The 21,599-nt window shown below is 50.3% G+C and overlaps 1 protein-coding gene across 1 annotated transcript in view; it reads left to right on the forward strand.

The window, feature by feature from the left end:
* The first annotated feature begins 9,200 nt into the window (after nt 1-9,200).
* The window catches only part of ZAN (zonadhesin), a 60,258-nt gene continuing 47,859 nt past the window's right edge, over nt 9,201-21,599 (forward strand). The window contains 10 exon segments of the mRNA XM_054560305.2: nt 9,201-9,811; nt 10,751-10,803; nt 11,519-11,665; nt 11,841-12,112; nt 12,295-12,382; nt 13,514-13,666; nt 18,848-19,012; nt 19,858-19,949; nt 20,439-20,517; nt 20,626-20,772. Coding sequence (XP_054416280.1) covers nt 9,759-9,811; nt 10,751-10,803; nt 11,519-11,665; nt 11,841-12,112; nt 12,295-12,382; nt 13,514-13,666; nt 18,848-19,012; nt 19,858-19,949; nt 20,439-20,517; nt 20,626-20,772 — 1,249 coding nt within the window. The 5' untranslated portion in view covers nt 9,201-9,758.

Consider the following 21,599-nt stretch of genomic DNA (forward strand, 5'->3'; position numbering starts at 1 on the left):
ATCATGGGTCACTGCAGCCTCAAACTCCTGGGCTCAAGCAATCCTCCAGTCCCAGCCTCATGAGTAGATGTGACTAAAGGCATGCATCGCCATGCCCTGCTAATTTTTTAATTATTTTCATTTTGTTTTTTAGATATGGGGTCTTGCTATGTTGCCCAGGCTGGTCTCAAACTCCGGGCTCAAGTGATCCTCCCTCTTCAGCCTCCCAAAGTGCTGGGATTACAGGTGTGAGCAATTGAGCCTGGTTTATTCCTTCTACCTAATCCCTACCTGCTCCTTTACTCCCCTGGGGTGGGGGACATGGAACAAATGAACTCTACTTCCACTCTTGATTTCTATTTCTCATTTTCCCCTTTACTCTGACCACAACTTCAGATTCCTTCTCAAAAATAATGCTTCAGCGGGAAAGCACCACTGAGGAGGGACCTGTGCAGACAGCAAAAGCTGTCATAAAACTGTATGGGAGGCCAGGCACAGTGGCTCATGCCTGTAATCCCAGCACTTTGGGAGGCTGAGGTGGGTGGATCATCTGAGGTCAGGTGTTCGAGACCAGCCTGGCCAACGTGGTGAAACCCCATGTCTACTAAAAATACAAAAAATTAGCCGGGTGTGGTGGTGGGCTCCTGTAATCCCAGCTATTCTGGAGGCTGAGGCAGGAGAATCACTGAACCTGGGAGGCGGAGGTTGCAGCGAGCCGAGGTCATGCCACTGCACTCCAGCCTGGGTGACAAGAGCGAAACTCCGTCTCAAAAACAAAACAAAAACAAACAAACAAACAAACAAAAACAGCTGTATGGGACCCCAATCCTGGTTGTTATCCCATATGTGAGGGCCAGTCTTTCTGCTTGTATCATCAACTGTAGAGAAGTCAGCCTGTGTTCTCCTACACATATGCAAACGGGAGAGAATGTTTTGCAATCCGCAGCAGGAAAAATTACGGGCAGGTTTTGGAGGTTGGAGGGTACTTGACAGGCGTGTAGGGAGCGGGGCGGTAGGTGTGGAGCTGGGATGCTAGGAGTCGCCAAAGGGGAGGACCCAAGAGAATTTTCCCTCTGTTCTAACCGGCTCCTGGGCTACAGTGCCCTCTTCAGGTCTTACTAGGAACTGCTAGAGAAACCTACACGCTATAGATTCCTTAGGGCTCTGACCTTGTACATTTCTTTTCTTTCTTTTTTTTTTTTTTCAATGGAGTCTCACTCTGTCACCCAGGCTGGAGGGCAGTGGCGCGATCTCGGCTCACTGCAACCTCCGCCTCCTGGGTTCAAGCGATTCTTCTGCCTCAGCCTCCCAAGCAGCTGGGACTACAGATGCCTGCCGACACACCTGGCTAATTTTTTGTATTTTTAGTAGAGATGGAGTTTCACCATGTCCACCAGGCTGGTCTCAAACTCCTGAGCTCAGAGGATCCGCCCACCTCGGCCTCCCAAAGTGTTGGGTTTACAGGCATGAGCCACCACGCCCGGCCGTGACCTTGTACATTTCAATACACATTTGTATTGTGGTTTCCACAGATGGCATTTGATTCTTGCATCAGGAATGCTGTGAGTTAGTAAAGGAGAAATCTCCCTCTTAGGCTGCTGACATCGGAGCTAAGAGGCTTGTTCTTAAGTCGAAGGAATCTGGCTAATAACAGACTGAGCTAGAACCTGAGCACAGGATTTAGGACTCCTAATCCCAAAGGCTGTCCATCTCTTAGCCTGATTTGTAGTCTAAGGCTCAGACATCTCATCAATGAGTAACCCGCTTTTGCCTCCCTCCTCTCCCTCTGCAGGATTTAGGGTCACTGATCTTATTCCACAACTGTCTTCAGACTTCTCACTGCTTTCAGTTTCTAAAATATAATTAAAAAATAGTAATTTTCAACCAGATGCTGTGGCTCATGCCTGTAATCCCAGCACTTTGGGAGACCAAGGTGGGAGGATCCCTTGAGCTCAGGAGTTTGAGACCACCCTGGGCAACATAGTGAGGCCCCCATCTCTACAAAAAAATTTAAACATTAGCTGGATGTGGTGGCGTACACCTGTAGTGCCAGCTACTCAGGAGGCTGAGGTGGGAGAATCACTCAAGCCTGGGAGGTTGAGGCTGCAGTGAGCTGTGATCACACCACTGCATTCCAGGCTGGGTGACACAGCAAGATCCCATCCCCACCCCCACAAAAAGAGTAGTTATCAAACCTGAACAGTCTGACCACTCCTGGGATGGATGTGAGAGGCGAGTATGTTAGAAACATTTAAAACATTTATTCCAAGTTTATAGAATGGCCACTGTGAACCAAGCCTTTGCACTAAGTGCTAGGAGACATGAAATGACACTCATAGCCCAGTATCCAGTGGGCAGCCTCCTGGGGGCAAAAAAAAAGGCACATATTAATTCATTTTATTTTATTTTATTTATTTATTTTTTGAGACAGGGTCTTGCTGTGTCACCCAGGCTGGAGGGCAGTGGCACAATCTCAGCTCACTGCAACCTCCACCTCCTGGGTTCAAGCAATTCTTGTGCCTCAGCCTCCCGAGTAGCTGGGATTACAGGCACATGCCACCACACCTGGCTAATTTGTGCGTGTGTTCGTGTTTTTTTGTTTGTTTGTTTTTGTTTTGTTTTTTGGTAGAGATGGGGTTTCTCCATGTTGGCCAGGCTGGTCTCGAACTCCTGATCTCAGGTGATCCACTCATCAGTCTCCCAAAATGCTGGGATTACATGCATGAGCCACTGCCCCTGGTCTTGATGCACATTAATTCAGACACAGTCATTTTGGTATGGGACTGAGTGCTAAGCTGTGCAATGCCAAGAGGCCGGGGAAGGGAAGAACTTCTAACAGGAGTCAGAAGAACTAAGTGAGGCCCAGAGTCCGTGCTGAGAGGCAGATTCCCAACGAGGGTGTTGCCAGATTTCAGAGGTTCTTTGAGTGCAGGCCAGGAAAGGAACTTTCCTCTGAACTATGATCATGGTTATAATTAACAATACATTCAGTCTGTGGCATCTGCATGCTACGATTCTCACCCGAACTCCAAGAAGCAGGAATACAATGAGTATCATCCCCATTTGTCAGAGGGGGAACTAAGTTCTGCTGGAAAGTGACAGAGCCAACACTTTTGACTTTCTGGTGGGGACAGGAGCCAGCAAAGCCTAGTTCTGAGTCAAGGGGTTACATAATTGTTTAAAGATGAAGGCTTCTGTTTGTAGAGAGCTTGGCTATTTACATGAAAAGCATGTGATTTCCTGGCATGCTTTTCATTTGCTCTCCTGACACCAAGAGGAAGGCAGGGATGATGGAGGGTCCCCATTTTGCAGAGGAGGAAACTGAGGCCCAAAGAGATTATGGGCCTTGCCCAGGTCATAAAACACGGAGATGGGGCTGGACGAAGTGGCTCATACCGGTAATCCCAGCACTTTGGGAGACTGAGGCAGGAGGAGGGCTTGAGCACAAGAGTTCCAGACTGGCCCCAGAAACATAGGGAGACCCTGTCTCTAAAAAAAATTTTAAAGCAGTGGGGCGTGATGGTGTGCACCTGTAGGCCCAGCAGAAGCAGGAGGGATCACTTGAACCCAGGGATTTGAGACTGCATTGAGCTATGATTGCAGCACTGCACTCCAGCCAGGGTGACAGAGCAAGACCCTGGCTCAAAAGAAAAAAAAAAAAAAAAAGTCTGGGTGTGGTGGCTCAGGTCTGTAATCCCTGCACTTTGGGAGGCCGAGGTGGGGATATCACTTGAGGTCAGGAGTTTGAGACCAGGCTGGCCTACATGGTGAAACCCCATCTCTACTAAAATTACAAATATTAGCCAGGTGTGGTGAAGCCAGGTGTGGTGATGCATGACTGTAATCCCAGCTACTTGGGAGGCGGAGGCACGAGGATTGCTTGAACCCGGGAGGCAGAGGTTGCAGTGAGCCGAGATCGAGTCACTCACTCCATCCTGAGCAACAAGAGCGAGACTCCGTCTCAAAAAGGAAAAAAAAGAGAGAGAGAGTCCCTTTTCTCTCTGACCCAGGATCACCAGGGAGAGGAAAGAGAAGAGATGGAGTGGATGAGACAGCTGTGGTCAGCAAGGGGTGTCCATCTTCCATGACTGACTCCTTCCCATTCAATCCCCTGCCTGGGGATCCTGCTTCTTCCCTGCATAGGCCGAAAGTACCTACCAACTTCCCTTCTTCCCAACTCCCTGCTCTGAGTACTGTGCTAGGAGTTAACTCAGCCACCTCCTGCGGCCCCAGCTCTCCATCTTAACTGCAGCCTCTCGCTCTTGGGTACTCACTGACTCAAATCCTCCCTCTGGGCCCAAGCATCAGGCTGGACAAAGACCTGTCCCTAGTTCACAGGTCACCTAGGATTCTTTTTTCTCTTGTTGCCCAGGCTGGAGTGCAATGGTGCGATCTCAGCTCACTGCAACCTTTGCCTCCCGGGTTCAACTGATTCTCTTGCCTCAGCCTCCTGAGTAGCTGGGATTACAGGCATGTGCCACCACACCCGGCTAATTTTGTATTTTTAGTAGAGATAGGGTTTCTCTGTGTTGGTCAGGCTGGTCTCGAACTCCTGACCTCAGGTGATCCACCTGCCTCAGCCTCCCAAAGTGCTGGGATTACAGGCATGAGCCACTGTGCCTGGCCAGTCACCTAGGGTTCTGCTGGAACTACTGAACTGTAGTTCAGTAGGTGATCTTACCACAGTAGGGTTTGTTGCTGGAGTTGCATTAGCTAAACAGGGTTTTTTAGACACTGGAATCTAAGCTGAAGGCTAATAATATTATTTGAAGATGGTGAAAGTTAATTCTACTAAAATTCCATCATAAAACTGTGGCATTGTGAAAGATTGTTGGCAACAAACAAATAGACAATAGTATAGTTTCTCAATTTATGGGAGTCATGGCCAAATGTCTCTAAACTCCCTTCTTTGTTTAAGAAAATTGATTATTAAAAATGGCCAGTGGCTCACGCCTGTAATCCCAACACTTTGGGAGGCCAAGGTGGGCGGATCACCTGAGGTCAGGAGTTCGAGACCAGCCTGACCAACATGGTGAAATCCCGTCTCTACTAAAAATAAAAAATTAGCTGGGCATGGTGGTACACGCCTGTAATCCCAGCTACTTGGAAGGCTGAGGCAGGAGAATTGCTTGAACCCGGGAGGCGGAGGTTGCAGTGAGCCGAGATTGTATGTTGCACTCCAGCCTGGGCAACAAGGGCAAAACAAGAGAAAAAAAAAATTACGTGACCGGGCGCGGTGGTGTACACTTGTAATACCAGCACTGTGGGAGGCCAAGGTGAGAGGATCACTTGAGGCTGGTAGTTTGAGACCAGCCTGGTGAAGATAGCGAGATCCCCGTTTCTATAAAAAATGTTTTAAAAAATTTGCTGGGCTACTAAAAAGTAGACTGTAGTTCCAACTACTTGGGAGGCTGAGGTTGTAGTGAGCTATGATTGAGCCACTGAACTCTAACCTGGATGATAGAGCAAGACACTGTCTCAAAAAAAAAAAAGTGACTGCCACACATAAATTCCTTTCTTTTATTATTATTTTTGGAGACAGAGTCTCACTCTGTCACCCAGGCTGGAGTGCAGTGGTGCAATCTCGGCTCACTGCAACCTCCGTCTCCTGGGTTCAAGCGATTCTCCTGCCTCAGCCTCCTGAGTAGCTGGGACTACAGGTGCACACCACCACGCCCAGCTAATTTTGTATTTTTAGTACATACAGGGTTTCACCACGTTGGCCAGGCTGATCTTGAACTCCTGGCCTCAGGTGATCTGCCCACCTTGGCCTCCCAAAGTGTTGGGATTATAGGTGTGAGCCACTGCACCCAGCCAACATCATAGATTTCTGGCTTTAAAAAAATCTTGGCTGTACTGATTGAGCCTCCTCCCCAATCTTACAGAGGAAGGAACTAAGACACAGAGAGGGTGAGAAAAGTTCCCAAAGACACACAGCAAATTTAGGACTGGACTCCAGTTCTCTCCAGGGGTTTTCCACAGCCCAAGGTCTCTCACACCTGTTCCCGCAGCTGCCAGTCTTGTCAAGGTTGCCAGTCTCTGGGGCCTTGCTGGTTCCTGGCTCCCTAAAATACAGGGCCCAAGGGTCCTCCCCGACTTTCCTGTCCTGCCTTGAGCTCCCCACCCCCACTTCCAGACGGATTGGGAGCTGTGACCCCCAGCTCTGTGGTCCCAAAAGGAGGTCAGCTAAAGCAGCTACCAGGGGACTTATTGCCCAACAGGGAGTGGCTGTGATCAATGTCTTCTGCTGCTCTTCCCTGGGTTAGCCATTTCCTGGCCCTGGCCCCTCTGTTAATTCCTCTGCTAACCTGGTATGGAGGAAGGGTGGACAAGGGCTTGGGATGGACACCATTGATATCCCCAGGTCTGACATAAACAGGCAGGGGGGTGCTCTCAGTCCTCAGATGTGATCCCTGCCTGGGCTCTGTTGGCATTCCATGGCGAGGCTCTTCAGCCTCATTTGGGCAGAAGGGGTCCTGGGGATTGCAAAGGGGCTTTCTTTTTCTTTTATTTCTTTCTTTTTAGAAACAGGATCTCCTTGCGTTGCCCAGGCTGGAGTGCAGTAGTACAATCATAGCTCACTGCAGCCTTGAACTCCTGGGCTCAGGCGACCCTCCCGCCTCAGCCTTCTGAGTAACTGGAACTACAGGTGTGCACCACCATGCTTAGATAATTTTTGTATTTTTTGTGTAGAGGGTGGGTTCTCGCTATGTTGCCCAAGCTGGTCTCGAACTCCTGGGCTCAAGCAATCCTCCTGCCTTGGCCTCCCAAAGTTCTGGGATTACAGGCACAAGCCAGCATGCCCGGCCATTTCTTTTCTTTTCTTTTTGAGACAGATTTTTGCTCTTGTTGCCCAGGCTGGAGTGCAATGGCGCGATCTTGGCTCACTGCAACCTCTGCCTCCCAGGTTCAAGCAATTCTCCTACCTCAGCCTCCCGAGTAGCTGGGAGTACAGGCATGCACCACCATGCCCAGCTAATTTTTTGTATTTAGAAGAGACAGGGTTTCACCATGTTACTCAGGCTGGTCTCAAACTCCTGACCTCAAATGATCTGCCCACCTCGGCTTCCCAAAGTGCTGGGATTACAGGCGTGAGCCACTGCGCCTGGCCTCCGGCCATCTCTTAATATGATCCAATTACATACCTACTGATAAATATTTATCATGATAATTTTTCCTATTGTAAACAATGTTGCAATTAACATCTTTAGGTATCTGCAAATTTGTGCAAAGTGTATGTACTTCTGTAGCAAGATTCCTAGGTCAAAGATATGCACATTTGAAAGTTCAATAGGCATTGTCAAATGCCTTCTAAGAAGTTTTCTGGCCAGGCACGGTGGCTCACACCTGTAATCCCAACTCTATGGGAGGCCAAGTTAGGTGGATCACCTGAGATCAGAAGTTTGAGACCAGCCTGACCAACATGATGAAAACCCATCTCTACTAAAAATACAAAATTAGCCGAGTGTGGTGGCACATGCCTGTAATCCCAGCTACTTGGGAGACTGAGGCAAGAGAATTGCTTGAACTCGGGAGGCGGAGGTTTGCAGAGAGCTGAGATTGTGCCATTCCTCTCTAGCCTGGGTGACAGAGCGAGACTTCTCCCCCAAAACAAACAAACAAACCAAAAAACAAATGCCTTCTAAGAAGTTTTCACCAGCTGGGCACAGTGGCTCATGTTTGTAATCTCAGCACTTTGGGAGGCTGAGGCAAGCGGATCACTGGAGCCCAGGAGTTTGAGACCAGCCTGGGCAACATAGTGAGACCCTATATCTACAATACAAGAAAACAAACAAACAAACAAACAAACAGAAATTAGCTAGGCATGGTGGCTCGTGCCTGTAATCCCAGACACCCCGGGAGGCTGAGGTGGGAGGACTGCTTGAGCCTAGGAAGCTGAGTCTGCAGTAAGCTGTGATGGCACCACTGCACTCCAGCCTGGGCAACAGAGTGAGACACTGTCTCAAAAAAAAAAAAAAAAAAAAAGTTTTCACCAACATTCTTTTTTTGTTTTGTTTTGAGATAGGGTCTTGCTCTGTTGCTCTGGCTGGAGTACAGTGGCTTGATCATAGCTCACTGCAGCCTCGAATGCCTAAGTCCTCCCGCCTCAACCTTACAACCAGCTGGGACCTACAGGCACATACTGCCATGCTTGGTTAATTTTTAAATTTTTTGTAGAGACAGGGTCTCACTGTTTTGCCCAGGCTGGTCTCTAGCCTCAAGCGGTCCTACCATCTCGACCTCCAAAAAGCACTTGGGATTACCAGCATGAGCCACTGCACCTGGCCACCAACCTACAGTCTTATCATCACTGAGTTCGTATCTACCTGCATCCTGTCCAACACTCCATACTACCGATCTTTCAAATTTTTGTCGGCTGGGCACAGTGGCTCATGCCTGTAATTCCAGCACTTTGGAAGGCCAAGGCAGGCAGACTGCTTGAGCCCAGGAGTTTAAGACCAGCCTGGGCGACATGGCGAAACCCCGTTTCTGCAAAATATAAAAAAATTAGCCGGGCTTGATGGCATGTGCGGGTAGTCCCAGCTACTCCAGAGGCTAAGATGGGAGGATCACCTGACCCCGGGGGTTTGAGGCTGTAATGAGCCAAGTCATGCCGCTGCGCTCCAGCCTGGGTGACAGAACGAAGCCCTGTCTCAAAAAAAAGAAAAAATATTTTTTTTTTTGGTCAATATAAGAGTCGTAGTTTTGATTAGCATTTCTCTTATTACTAGTGAAGCAGAACAGCTTTTCAAATGTTTGCTGCCTGTTTGTATCTCTTCCTGTGACTTATCTTTCTCTGTGATTTGCCAATAGGCATTTGGAGTCCTTCTTTTCTTTTTTTTGACATGGAGTCTCGCGATCTCAGCTCACTACAACCTCCGCCTACCAAGTTCAAGTGATTCTCGTGCCTCAGCCTCCTGAGTAGCTGGCATTATGAGCATGTGCCAGCACCCCAGCTAATTTTTTGTATTTTTAGTAGAGATGGGGTTTTGCCATGTTGGTCAGGCTGGTCTCGAACTCCTGACCTCAAGTGATCCATTCGCCTTGGCCTCCCAAATGCTGGGATTACAGGTGTGAGCCACCACGTCCGGCCGTTTGCAGTCCTTCCTTCACCTAACTCTCCAGTTGCCACTGTTGCCAGTTATAGAATTTCAGGTTTGAAATGGTTCTCTGTTGGAATTCTGCAGACAATGTTCCACTGGCTCTTAGACTCCATGGTTGCTATTGAAAAGCTGGATGCCATGTTGATTTCTGATCCTTGGTATATGACTTGTTATTTTCTATCTGAAAGTGTTTCAGATCTCCTCTTCGCCCCTGATAGTCTGAAATCCAGTGCTTCCATGGGTCTCTGTGCATTCATCACCCTGGACACCTTTTTAATCTAGAGACTTGTATATTTCAGTTCTGGATATTTTCTTGTGCGTTTTTCTTTTAAAAATAATTTCTTTTCCTTTGTTCTCTCTTTTTGAACTCCTTTCGTTTGAGGTTAGACTTCCTGGATTGATCCTCCAAACCTGTTTCTTTTTGTTTCTTTCTCTTTTTTTTTTCTCTTCTCTCTAGTTTATTTCCCTCGATTTCAATCTACAACGCTTCTACTGGATGGTAACTTTCAACTCTCATAGTTTTAATTTCCCAGAGCTTTTCTGTGTTTCTCTGTTCATTTTTCATGGCATCCTTGGAAGGATGCCAAGCTAAGGAGGCCAGGGGGGAATAAAAGGAGTCCAGGCTCCCAACTGTGCCCTTCCCCTCTCCCCTGGGAGCCACCACTGAGGGTCCTTATGGTTCCTCCAGTCTGGACTCTGCTGCTGCTGGTGGGGGCTGCCCCTTTCAGGTAAGCTGGGCCCAGGGGGTAATGATAAACCAGGGTCAGTTGAGGTTGGCTGTAAGGAATATGGAAGGACAGAGCTGGAGGGGGCGAGCAGGCTAACTACAAAAGACCTGGAGAGAGGCCAGGCTCAGTGGCTGATGTTTGTAATCCCAGCACTTTGGGAGGCCGAGGCGGGTGGATCACCTGAGGTCAGGTGTTTGAGACCAGCCTGACCAACATGGTGAAACCCTGCCTCTACTAAAAATATTAAATTAGCCAGGCATGGTGGCGCATGCCTGTAATCCCAGCTACTTGGGAGGCTGAGGCAGGAGAGTCACTTGAACCCGGGAGGCAGAGATTGCAGTGAGCTGAAATTGCACTATTGCACTCCAGCCTGGGCAACAAGAGCAAAACTCCATCTCAAAAGAAAAAAAAAAAAAAGAAATGATGGATGTCTTGGTGTCCTGCAGTGTGTTTGGGAGAATTTGAACAAGTAGAACTTCAACAACAACAAAAAACAGAGGGCTGAGCACAATGGCTCCCACCTGTAATCCCAGCACTTTGGGAGGCCAAAGTGGGAGGACTGCATGAGGCCAGGAGGTCATGACCAGCCTGCGCAATATAGAAAGACCCCATCTCTATAAAAAATAAAAATAAATTAGCTGGGTGTGGTGGCATGCTCCTGTAGTCCCAGCTACTGGGGAAGTTGAGGTGGGAGGATTGCTGGAGCCCAGAGGTTTGAGGCTGCAGTGAGCTGTGATTGTACCACTGCACTCTAGCCTGGGTGCCAGAAAAAAAAAAAAAAAAGAAGAGAAAAAAAGAAAAAAAGTCAAGTCACACACATTCACTGCATAAACACTGATCATCCTTACGTGACCACTCGGAAAGCGCACAGTCACTGAGTCTTATAATTCTTGATAATGACAAGAGTTGCATTTTTGCTTTCTTCAAACTACCCCCAAGGAAAGAGAAGCCTCCGGACCAGAAGCTGGTCGTTCGCAGCTCTAGGGACAACTGTGAGTTGGAAACCAGGAGTGCTAAGATTTCTCCTCCCTCCTCCGAACCCACATTCTGCCACCAGAACGCCAGTTCCTGAGTTCCTAGCAGGAGCAGCCACCTCCAGTCCCCTCCGGGCATCAGCCAGGACTACAAAATGTGTCCCGCCAGGCCAAGTCCAGCCCTCCAAACTCAGTTCATGACCCCGGACCTTGTCATTCTGTCTACTCTCCCAGCCCCGAATTTCTCCTAAAAGATTCTCTCTTTCAAATCTCTGCTCTGGGCCTGGCGCTGTGGCTCACACCTGTAATCCCAACACTTAGGGAGGCCAAAGTGGGAGGATGGCTTGAGGCCAGGAGTGTGAGAGCAGCCTGGGCAACATAGCAAGACTCCATCTCTACAAAAAACAAATGAGCAATTTCTGCTCTGGACCCCAAGTCTTTGCAACAGCTTTCTTTTTCTTTTCTTTTTTTTGAGACGGAGCCTCTCTCTGTCGCTCAGGCTGGAGTGCAGTGGTGCGATCTTGGCTCACTGCAAAGTCTGCCTCCTGGGTTCAAGCGATTCTCTTGCCTCAGCCTCCCCAGTAGCTGGGACTACAGGTTTGCGCCACCACACCCGGCTGATTTCATGGCAGCTTTCTCTAAGTGTAGCAATCTTGCTACTTCCATCTCCCAGTGTGGCTCTGGGCCCTGCCCCTGCCCTCTCTGAAACCTCACAGTGACCCATTCTTCCTAGATGTCCTCACCCAGTGTGATTTTGAGGATGACGCCAAACCCCTCTGTGACTGGTCCCAAGTGTCCGCAGATGATGGAGACTGGGTTCGAGCCAGTGGGCCCTCTCCCACTGGCTCCACTGGGGCCCCCGGGGGGTACCCCAACGGAGGTGAGGGGCTATGGTTTCCGGGGGACCATGAGCAGGAAGGCGGCTGGGAGGCAGGGGTGGCTAGATGGAGAGAGAAGGGAGGCCAGAGCTGGATGCCTGGGCTCTGAGAAGGGGATGGGTGGGGCAGCCCTCAGAGGTGGCTGGGCCTCAGTGTCTTGGGCTCTGCCTCCCCCAGAGGGCAGCTATCTGCATATGGAATCGAACAGCTTCCACCATGGGGGAGTGGCCCGCCTGCGCAGCCCTGACCTATGGGAGCAAGGCCCCCTCTGTGTGCACTTCGCCTACCGCATGTTCGGGCTGTCTTGGGGCACCCAGCTCAGGCTGCTGCTGCTCTCGGGTGAAGAGGGCCGCCACCCCAATGTGCTCTGGAAACACTGGAACACCCAGAGACCCTCCTGGATGCCCACCACCATCACTGTGCCCGCAGGGTTCACCCTGCCCACCCGGGTAAGGCCGGGGACAAATTGTGGGGACCTCGGAGGGGAGTCTGGGTGTTGGAGAGCCTGGGGGTGGGAGTGTGGCAAAAAGGGATGGTGGGGGCCAAGCCATCTGAATTCAGGAAGGAAACTAAGAGCCAGGAGGCCTGGCTGAGGGGCTCATGGGGTTGGGGTCCCTTTATCCTCTTGCAGCTGATGTTTGAGGGAACACGGGGTAGCACTGCCTACCTGGACATCGCCCTGGACGCCCTCTCTATCCGTCGGGGCTCCTGCAATCGCGGTGAGTCCCTGTCCCTCCTCCCACTTGCCCTCGGACCCTTTTCTCTCCGCCCTTGCACAACAAGAAGAGGACCCAGGGTGGGCGTGGTGGCTCACGCCTGTAATCCCAGCACTTTGGGAGGCCAAGGCGGGTGGATCACGAGGTCAAGAGATCGAGACCATCCTGGCTAATACGGTGAAACCTCGTCTCTACTAAAAATACAAAAAATTAGCCGGGTGTGGTGGCGGGCCCTTGTAGTCCCAGCTACCCAGGAGGCTGAGGCAGGAGAATGGCGCGAACCCGGGAGGTGGAGCTTGCAGTGAGCCGAGATCGTGCCACTGCACTCCAGCCTTGGCGACGGAACAAGACTCTGTCTCAAAAAAAAAAAAAAAAAAAAAAAAAGAAGAACGAGAAAGTTGATGAGGAGCTGGCTGTATTGGGTCTGCCAGGTAGAGCTTGTAGGGCTTTGACTCTGGAAGCAGCCACGCCTAAAGAGAGGTCTCAGCCCGGCACAGTGGCTCAGGCCTGTAATCCCAGCAACTTCCGAGGCCAAGGTGGGACGACGGTGTGAGGCCAGGAGTTTGAGATCAGCCTGGGCAACATAAGGAGACCCCCATCTCTACAAAAGAATTTATTTATTTATTTATTTATTTATTTATTTGAGATGGAATCTCACTCTTGTCACCCAGGCTGGAGTGCAGTGGCACGATCTCAGCTCACTGCAACTTCCGCCTCTTGGGTTCAAACGATTCTCCTGCCTCAGTCTCCCAAATAGCTGGGATTACAGGGGCCCACGACCATGCCTGGCTAATTTTTGTATGTTTAGTAGAGCCGGGGTTTCATTGTGTTGGCAAGGCTGTTCTAGAACTCCTGACCTCAGGTGATCCACTCACCTCAGCCTCCCAAAATGCTGGGATTACAGGCGTAAGTCACCACGCCCGGCCAAAAACTTTTTAAAAATTAGCTGGGCGTGGTGGCGCACACCTGTAGTCCTAGCTACTCAAGAGGCTGAGGTGGGAGGATCGCTTGAGCCCAGGAGTTCGAGGCTGCAGTGAGCTATGATCACACCACGGTACTCTAGCCTGGGTGACAGAGACCCTGTCTCTAAAAAATAAGAAAACATTATATCTTCCCTTCTTTCTTTCCTCTCAGTCTGTATGATGCAAACATGCAGCTTTGACATTCCAAATGACCTCTGTGACTGGACCTGGATCCCAACTGCCTCCGGGGCCAAGTGGACTCAGAAGAAAGGGTCGTCAGGAAAGCCAGGCGTGGGGCCTGATGGCGACTTCTCTAGCCCTGGTAGTGAGTAGCGGCCACACTTCTGTCCTTCGACTTTCTGGGCACCAAGCACCCTAAGATAATTGCCCTGGGACGGTCTGTCATGAACACCTACAGCTTCAAGCCTCTTACCAGCTCAAGTTTCATGCAGGAAGCTGATTTCAAGCACCCAACCAGCCTCCCCCACCACCGCCCTACAAGCTCTACCTGGCAGACCCAATACAGCCAGCTCCTCATCTTTCTCTAGCACCTTTCATTCTTCTTCTTCTCCTTTTTTTTTTTTTGAGGCAGAGTCTCGTTCTGTAACCCAGTCTGGAGTGCAGTGGCATGATCTCTGCTCACTGCAACCTCTGCCTCCTGGGTTTAAGCAATTCTCCTGCCTCAACCTCCCAAGTAGCTGAGACTACAGGCGTGCACCACCACGCCCGGCTAATTTTTGTATTTTTGGTACAGACAGGGTTTTACCATGTTGGCCAGGCTGGTCTCGAACTCCTGACCTCAAGTGGTCCACCTGCCTCAGCCTCCCAAATGCTGGGATTACAGGCGTGAGCCATTGCTTCTGGCCCCTTTCATTCTTCATTCATTCAAGAAATACTGAGCACCTACAATATGCCAGGTGCTGTCCTAGGCACTTGAGATACACCGGTGTAGAAAACAGACAAGGAAGAGTAGGGTGGGGTAGCGGGGGACAGTTACCGACACAAAGTAAATATAGTTATAAAGTGAGCAATGCCACTGGGAAAATAAAAAGTCAAACAAGTTTGGAGCCAAGTGCACTGGCTCATGCCTGTAATCCCAGCGCTTTGGGAAGCTGAGACAGGAGGATCACCTCAAGTGATCCGCCCACTTCGGCCTCCCAAAGCACTGGGATTACAGGTGAGGATCACCTCAAGTGATCCGTCCACTTCGGCTTCCCAAAGCACTGGGATTACAGGCGTGAGCCACTGTGCCCAGCTGTGAGTTATCAATTATTTATTTATTTATTTTTGAGACAGAGTCTCGCTCTGTCTTCCAGGCTGGAGTGCAGTGGCTTGATCTCGGCTCACTGCAAGCTCCGCCGCCCAGAGTTCAATTGATTCTCCTACCTCAGCCTCCTGAGTAACTGGGACTACAGGTGTACACAACCACGCCCAACTAATTTTTGTGTTTTCAGTAGAGACAAGGTTTTGCCATGTTGGCCAGGCTGGTCTTGAACTGCTGACCTCAGGTGATCCGGCCACCTCGGCCTCCCAAAGTGCTGGGATTATAGGCCTTGAGCCGCTGTGCCTGGGCGAGTTATCAATTTTAAATAGGCTGGTCAGAGTAGGTCACATTCAGGACACATTTGAGCACGAACTTGAAAAAGGTGAGGTAGTAGCAGAGGACATTCCAGGCTGAGGGGCCAGCTGTGCAAAGGTCCTAAGGTAGCAGTGAGGCTGTCGGGGAAGGAGGGGATCAAGGCACAGCGAAGAGCCATGTGGCCGGCATGAAGAGGGTGACCTGAGATCCACAGGAGAGGCAGATCACATAGAGCCTTGAAGGCCATTGTCAGGACTGTGGCTTTTCTATTCTATGTGAATGGGGAGCCTTCGCAGGATTTTGAGCAGTGACTTTATCTGACTTATTTTTTAAGGATTTTTTTGTGTTGAGAATCCACTGAGGAGAACAGGCAAGGGTCGATGCAGAGAGGCTGTTTAGGAGGCTTTTGCAAAAATCCAGGCGATATTCTTTCTTTTTTTTATTTTTGAGACGGAATCTTGCTCTGTTGCCAGGCTGGAGTGCAATGGCACGATCTCGGCTCACTGCAACCTCTGCCTTCTGGGTTCAAGCGATTCTCCTGCTCAGCCTCCCGAGTAGCTGGGATTACAGGCGTGCATCACCATGCCCAGTTAATTTTTTGTATTTTTAGTAGAGATGGGGTTTCACCATGTTGGTCAGGGTGGTCTCGATCTTCTGACCTCGTGATCCACCCACTTGGCCTCCCAAAATGCTGGGATTACAAGCGTAAGCCACCACGCCCGGCTGATATTCTTTCTTTCTATGCACCCAAGTCTATCCCTAGCTTCTTTCCACCACCTCCCTGTGCTCTCAGCTGAGCTTCTTTCTCTTTCTACTGTTGACTTCTTCCTTTTCTCTCTCGCACAACATTCACTTTCTCTCTCAATCTTCTCACACAGCCCATATTTCAACCCCTCACTGAGCCAAGCACTGTAGGTCAAGCATAGAGGGTTCTGCTTCTTAATTTCCTGAGTTTATAATTCTTATTTTTGAATTTAAAAAAATGTTTTTAAAAACCAGGCCAGGTGCAGTAGCTCATGCCTGTAATCCCAGCACTTTGGGAGGCCGAGGTGGGCAGATCACTTGAGGCCAGGAGTTCAAGATCAGCCTGGACATATAATGAGATCTTGTCTCTACAAAAAATACAAAAATTAGCCCAGTGTGGTGGCACGTACCTGTAGTCCCAGATGCTCGGGAGGCTGACATGGGAGGATCGATTGAGCCTAGGAGGTGGAAGTGGCAGTGAGCTGTGATTGCACCACTGCACTCCAGCCTGGGTGACAGAGTGAGATTGTGTCTCAAAATAAATAAATAAAAATAGAGATGGGGTCTTGCTACATTGCCCAGGCTGGTCTCAAACTCTGGGCCTCAAGCCATCCTCCTGCTTTGGCCTCCCAAAGTGCTTGAAGTACAGGTGTGAGCTGCCACACCGGGCCTATATCTCTTTGTTCTTCTTTTCCCTTAATACTTATCCTTTCTCAATCCATTTCCTCCCTTCCACCTTACCATTTCCACATTTTATTTTATTTTCTTTATTTGTAAAGATGGGGTCTTGCTATGTTGCCCAGGCTGGTCTCAGACTCCTGGCCTCAAGTGATCCTCCTGCCTCTGTCGTATTTTCTTTTCTGTTCTTCCCCATCTTTTCCTCTCTCCACTCCATCAGTGTCCACTCGGATTCCTGCACTCCTCTCTCTATCTTTCCTGCTGCCTAAACTTCGTCTTCTAGAAGGGCCCTGGCCAGGCGTGGTGGCTCATGCCTGTAATCCCAGCACTTTGGGAGGTGGAGGCAGGTGAATCACCTGAGGTCAGGAGTCCGAGACCAGCCTGGCCAACATAGCGAAACCCGTCTCTACTAAAAATGCAAAAAATTAGCTGGGCTTGGTGGTGTGAGCCTGTAATCCCAGCACTCGGGAGGCTGAGGCAGGAGAATTGCTTGAACCCGGGAGGTGGAGGTTGCGGTGAGCCGAGATAGCGCCACTGCACTCCAGCCTGGGCAACAGAGTGAGACTCCGTCCAATAAAATAAATAAATAAATAAATAAATAAATAAATAAATGAATAAATAAGGCCTGGCCCCACCTTCACTGAAAGCCGACCAGCCCTCTCTGCAACCCCTCAGCATTTAGCACCGTGTACCGCGCCCAGCAGCTTCAGTAAATGCTGGTTGGCTTTTTATTTTTCCTTTCTCTCCCTTTCCTTTTCCATTTTGCTCGCTTCCTTATATTTTCTTCACCTTTCACTTCTTTTTCTCCCATTTCTCCTCTTCTGTTTCTCATAGGTCTCCTTGTTTTTTTTGTTTGTTTGTTTGTTTGTTTTTGAGACAGTCTCGTCCAGGCTGGAGTGCGGTGATGCGATCTCAGCTCACTGCAACCTCCGCCTCCCGGGTTTAAGCGATTCTTCTGCCTCAGCCTCCCGAGTAGCTGGGATTACAGATGCCCGCCACAACGCCCGGCTAATTTTTGTACTTTTAGTACAGACGGGATTTCGCCATGTTGGCCAAGCTGGTCTAGAACCCCTACCTCAGGTGATCCGCCCGCCTCGGCCTCCCAAAGTGCTGGGATTACAGGCGTGAGCCACTGCGCCAGCCCGTCTCCTTGATTTCTCTTTCACCATTTTCCCACTTCCTTTCCTTTCCCTTCCCTCTTCCTTCCCGGTTGTTTCCTTTCTTCTCTTTCCTCCCGCCCATTCCCGCCATTCCAGCCTCTTCGCCGCCGCTCAGGATCCCACTTTCCGCAGGAGTGAGCGCGCGCCAGGCAAGACTCCCTTGGACTCGGGCGCGAGCACGCACGCGAGCGCGCTCCCCACGAGTTGGCAGGCGCTTGCATTTTCTTCTTCGCTACCAGTTGCGTCACCTAGCGAGGTCCACGCTGATTGGCTGTCTGAGCTGGGGGCCGAGGTGGTGTTGGGTGAGAGGGGGTTTGCCGCTTGCTCGTCTGTGTCAGAGCTGCTGTATCTCTCACCAGTTTGTGTGAATAGGTTATGTCCAGCGGGTAAAGAAAAAGAAGAGGCAATCGGGTGTAGTGGCTCAAGCCTGTAATCCCAGCACTTTGGGAGGCCAAGGCGGGAGGATTGCTTGAGGCCAGGAGTTCAAGACCAGCCTGGGCAACATCGTGAGACCCCCATCTCTTAAAAAAAAAAAATTAGCTGGGCATAGTGGTCCACACCTGGAGTCCCAGCTACTCGGGAGGCTGTGGCAAAAGGATTGCTTGAGCCTAGGAGTTTGAGACCTGTGCCACTGCACTTTAGCCTGGGCAACAGAGCCATACCCTGTCTCAAAAAAGAAAAAGGAAAAAAGAAAAGGAACAGGCTATGACTCTAGTGGACCTTAAGAGTTAGCACCCAGGCCAGACGTGGTGGCTCATGTCCGTAATCCCAGCACTTTGGGAAGCCAAGGTGGGTGGATCATTTGAACCTAGGAGTTCAAGACCAGCCTGGGCAATGTGGTGAAACCCTATCTTTTCAAAATAAATGTAAAAATTAGCAGGGCGTGGTGGCGCACACCTGTAGTCCCAGCTACTTAAGGAGGCTGAGGCGGGAGGATCACCTGAGCCTGGGGAGGTTGAGTCTGCAGTGAACCATGAGAGCCATGATTGCCCCACTGCACTCCAGCCTGGGCGACAGAGTGAGACTGTCTCAAAAACAAAAACAAAAACAAAAACAAAACAACAACAACAAAGAGTTAGCACCCAAAGGACAAAGTTCTAGTTGCTGCTTTGGAGAAGGTGTCTGGCGCTTCCCATGGCAGCACCGGGTCCTTACCCAGCCCAAGCATTTCTGGGAAAAGTTGAAGACCTCTGTCAGTTGGGATAGGACCACCTCGGCGCTGCCTGATTCTAGGCTGCTGTTGGGGCTCCCCAGAGACAAGTCCCCAGCCTCCTCAGGGCCCTATCTCTGCTGCCATCTTCCCTCAATTCCATCCACCCCAGTTCCCTGGCCTTTTGCTTCACAGGTGGCCGCTACATGCTCCTGGACCCCAAGAATGCAAGACCTGGGCAGAAAGCCGTCCTCCTGAGCCCCGTGAGCCCGTCCTCCGGCTGTCTGAGCTTTTCCTTCCACTACATCCTCCGGGGCCAGTCTCCTGGTGCAGCCCTCCACATTTACGCTTCAGTCTTGGGTTAGAGCGGAGAATTAATGGGATTTACACTGACCTGGGCGCATCTCCTAGGGTTGGCTTGATGGGGAAACATGGGGCATCCCTCAGGGTCTAGGGAGGTCTGGAATATGTGCGAGACTATTCCATGAAGTGGAAATCATGGCTGGGAGGGCACTTTGGGAGGCCCAGGAGGGTGGATTACGAGGTCAGGAGATCGAGACCATCCTGGCCAACATGGTGAAACCCCGTCCATACTAAAAATACAAAAATTAGCTGCCTGTAGTCCCAGCTACACGGGAGGCTGAGGCAGGAGAATCGCTTGAACCCAGGAGGTGGAGGTTGCAGTGAGCTGAGATCGCACCACTGCACTCCAGCCTGGTAACAGAGGGAGACTCCATCTCAAATAAAAAAGAAGGTTGTGCTGGCCTGGCACAGTGGCTTATGCTTGTAATCCTAGCACTTTGGGAGGCTGAGGCTGGTGGATCACCTGAGGTCAGGAGTTCGAGACCAGCCTGACCAACATAGAGAAACCTTGTCTCTACTAAAAATACAAAAATTAGCCAGGTGTGGTGGCACACGCCTGTAATCTCAGCTACTCAAGAGGCTGAGGCAGGAGAATCGCTTGAACCTGGGAGACAGAAGTTGCAGTGAGCCAAGATAGTGCCACTGCACTCCGGCCTGGGCAACAGAGCAAGACTCCATCTCAAAAAAATAATAAATAAATAAAATAAAAAAGAAGATTGTGCTTTCATTTTTTGGTAATAGTCCCCAACTATACCCTCTCCTCCTCATCCTCCTGGGTATAGTTCAAAGTCGTTTCCCAGTCCCCTTAAGCTCACTTCTCCTTCCAATTCCTTTCATTGCAGGGAGTATCCGGAAACACACTCTCTTCTCAGGACAACCTGGGCCCAACTGGCAGGCTGTTTCTGTCAATTACACAGCCATGGGACGGATACAGGTACAGAGAAGCAAGGGGTCAGGTCCTTGCACATGGTAGGCACACCCAATGTTGAAATAAATTGAGGGGCCTGGTGCTGTGGCTCATGCCTGTATTCCCAATACTTTGGGAGGCTGAGGAGGGAGGATCGCTTCAGGACAGGAGTTCAAGACCAGCCTGGGCAACATAGCAAGACCCCATCTCTGCAAAAAAATACAAAAGTTAGGCGGGCACAGTGATGTGTGCCTGTAGTCCCAGCTACTAGGCTGAGGTGGGAGGATCACTTGAGCCCTGGAGGTCAAGGCTGCAGTGAGCTATGATCGCACCACTGTACTACAGCCTGGGCAATAGAGCAAGACTGTCTGGAAAAAAAAAAAAAAGAAAGAACTGAATTGAGGGTCAGGGCACAGGGAGTAGGGATTCTGGGTCCTGGAATGGAGTCGAGTCAGATCAGGGGCTTGGGGGTGTGGGCTGTGTGCTCACTCCCGGCCCATCTCCCTTTCTCTCCAGTTCGCCGTGGTAGGCGTTTTTGGAAAGACCCCAGAGCCAGCTGTGGCAGTTGATGCAACCAGCATTGCTCCTTGTGGGGGTGAGAGCAGGCCCTAAGAGGCCCGGATCTCTCAGAATCCGGGGTGGGCTGGGGGAGGGCTGGAGAGCATCACTCAACTTGCTCAAATATCCTATTTTGATCCCCCAGAGGGTTTTCCTCAGTGTGACTTTGAAGACAACGCCCATCCCTTCTGTGACTGGGTCCAGACTTCCGGGGATGGTGGACACTGGGCCCTCGGACATAAAAATGGACCCGTCCATGGCATGGGCCCTGTGGGAGGTTTCCCTAATGCAGGTGAGGAGATTGAGGAGCGCTTGCACTAAGAAATCACTCAGTCTGCTCCCAGGTAGCAGGCTGGCTGCTGTGACTGATGGGAGAAGTTGTTTCAGGCGGTGGGAAGATCAGTCCACAGGTGTTTATTTGGAAGTTGCCATGGTACCGGAACTGTAGAGATAGCAGAGTAACTTAAAGATTCTCAGGGCGGCGGGGGGGGGTGTCACTGAAATCCTGAGAAAACCCAGGCATCTCACTTCATGGAGCCCAAGGCTTCAAAACCCACCACCTCATTTTCAGTCTAGACGTTTATGAGTGGCTCATGCCTGCAATTCCAGCACTTTGGGAGGCTGAGGCGGGAGGATTGCTTGAGCCCAGGAGTTTGAGCTCAGCCTGGGCAACATAGTGAGAACCCCATCTCTAGAAAAAAAAATTTTTTTTTTTTAATTAGCTAGATGTGGTGGTGTGTGCTTGTGGTCCCATCTACTTGTGAGGCTGATGTGGGAGGATAGCTTGAACTCAGAAGTCAAGGCTGCAGTGAGCTGTGATTGAACCAGTGCACTCCAGCCTGGGCAACAGAGTGAGACCTTGTCTCTAAAAAATAAAAATAAAAAAATAGGCCAGGTATGGTGGCTCACGCCTTTAATTCCAGCACTTTGGGAGGCCAAGGCAGGTGGATCACTTGAGGTCAGGAGTTCGAGACCAGCTGGGCAACATAGTGAAACCCTGACTCTACTAAAAAAAATGTAAAAATTAGCTGGGAGTGGTGGTGTGCACCTGTAGTCCCAGCTACTCAGGAGGCTGAGGCAGGAGAACTGCCTGACTCCAGGAGGTGGAGACTGCAGTGA

Source organism: Pongo abelii, chromosome 6 (assembly GCF_028885655.2).
Source record: "Pongo abelii isolate AG06213 chromosome 6, NHGRI_mPonAbe1-v2.0_pri, whole genome shotgun sequence".
Classification (NCBI taxonomy): domain Eukaryota; kingdom Metazoa; phylum Chordata; class Mammalia; order Primates; family Hominidae; genus Pongo; species Pongo abelii.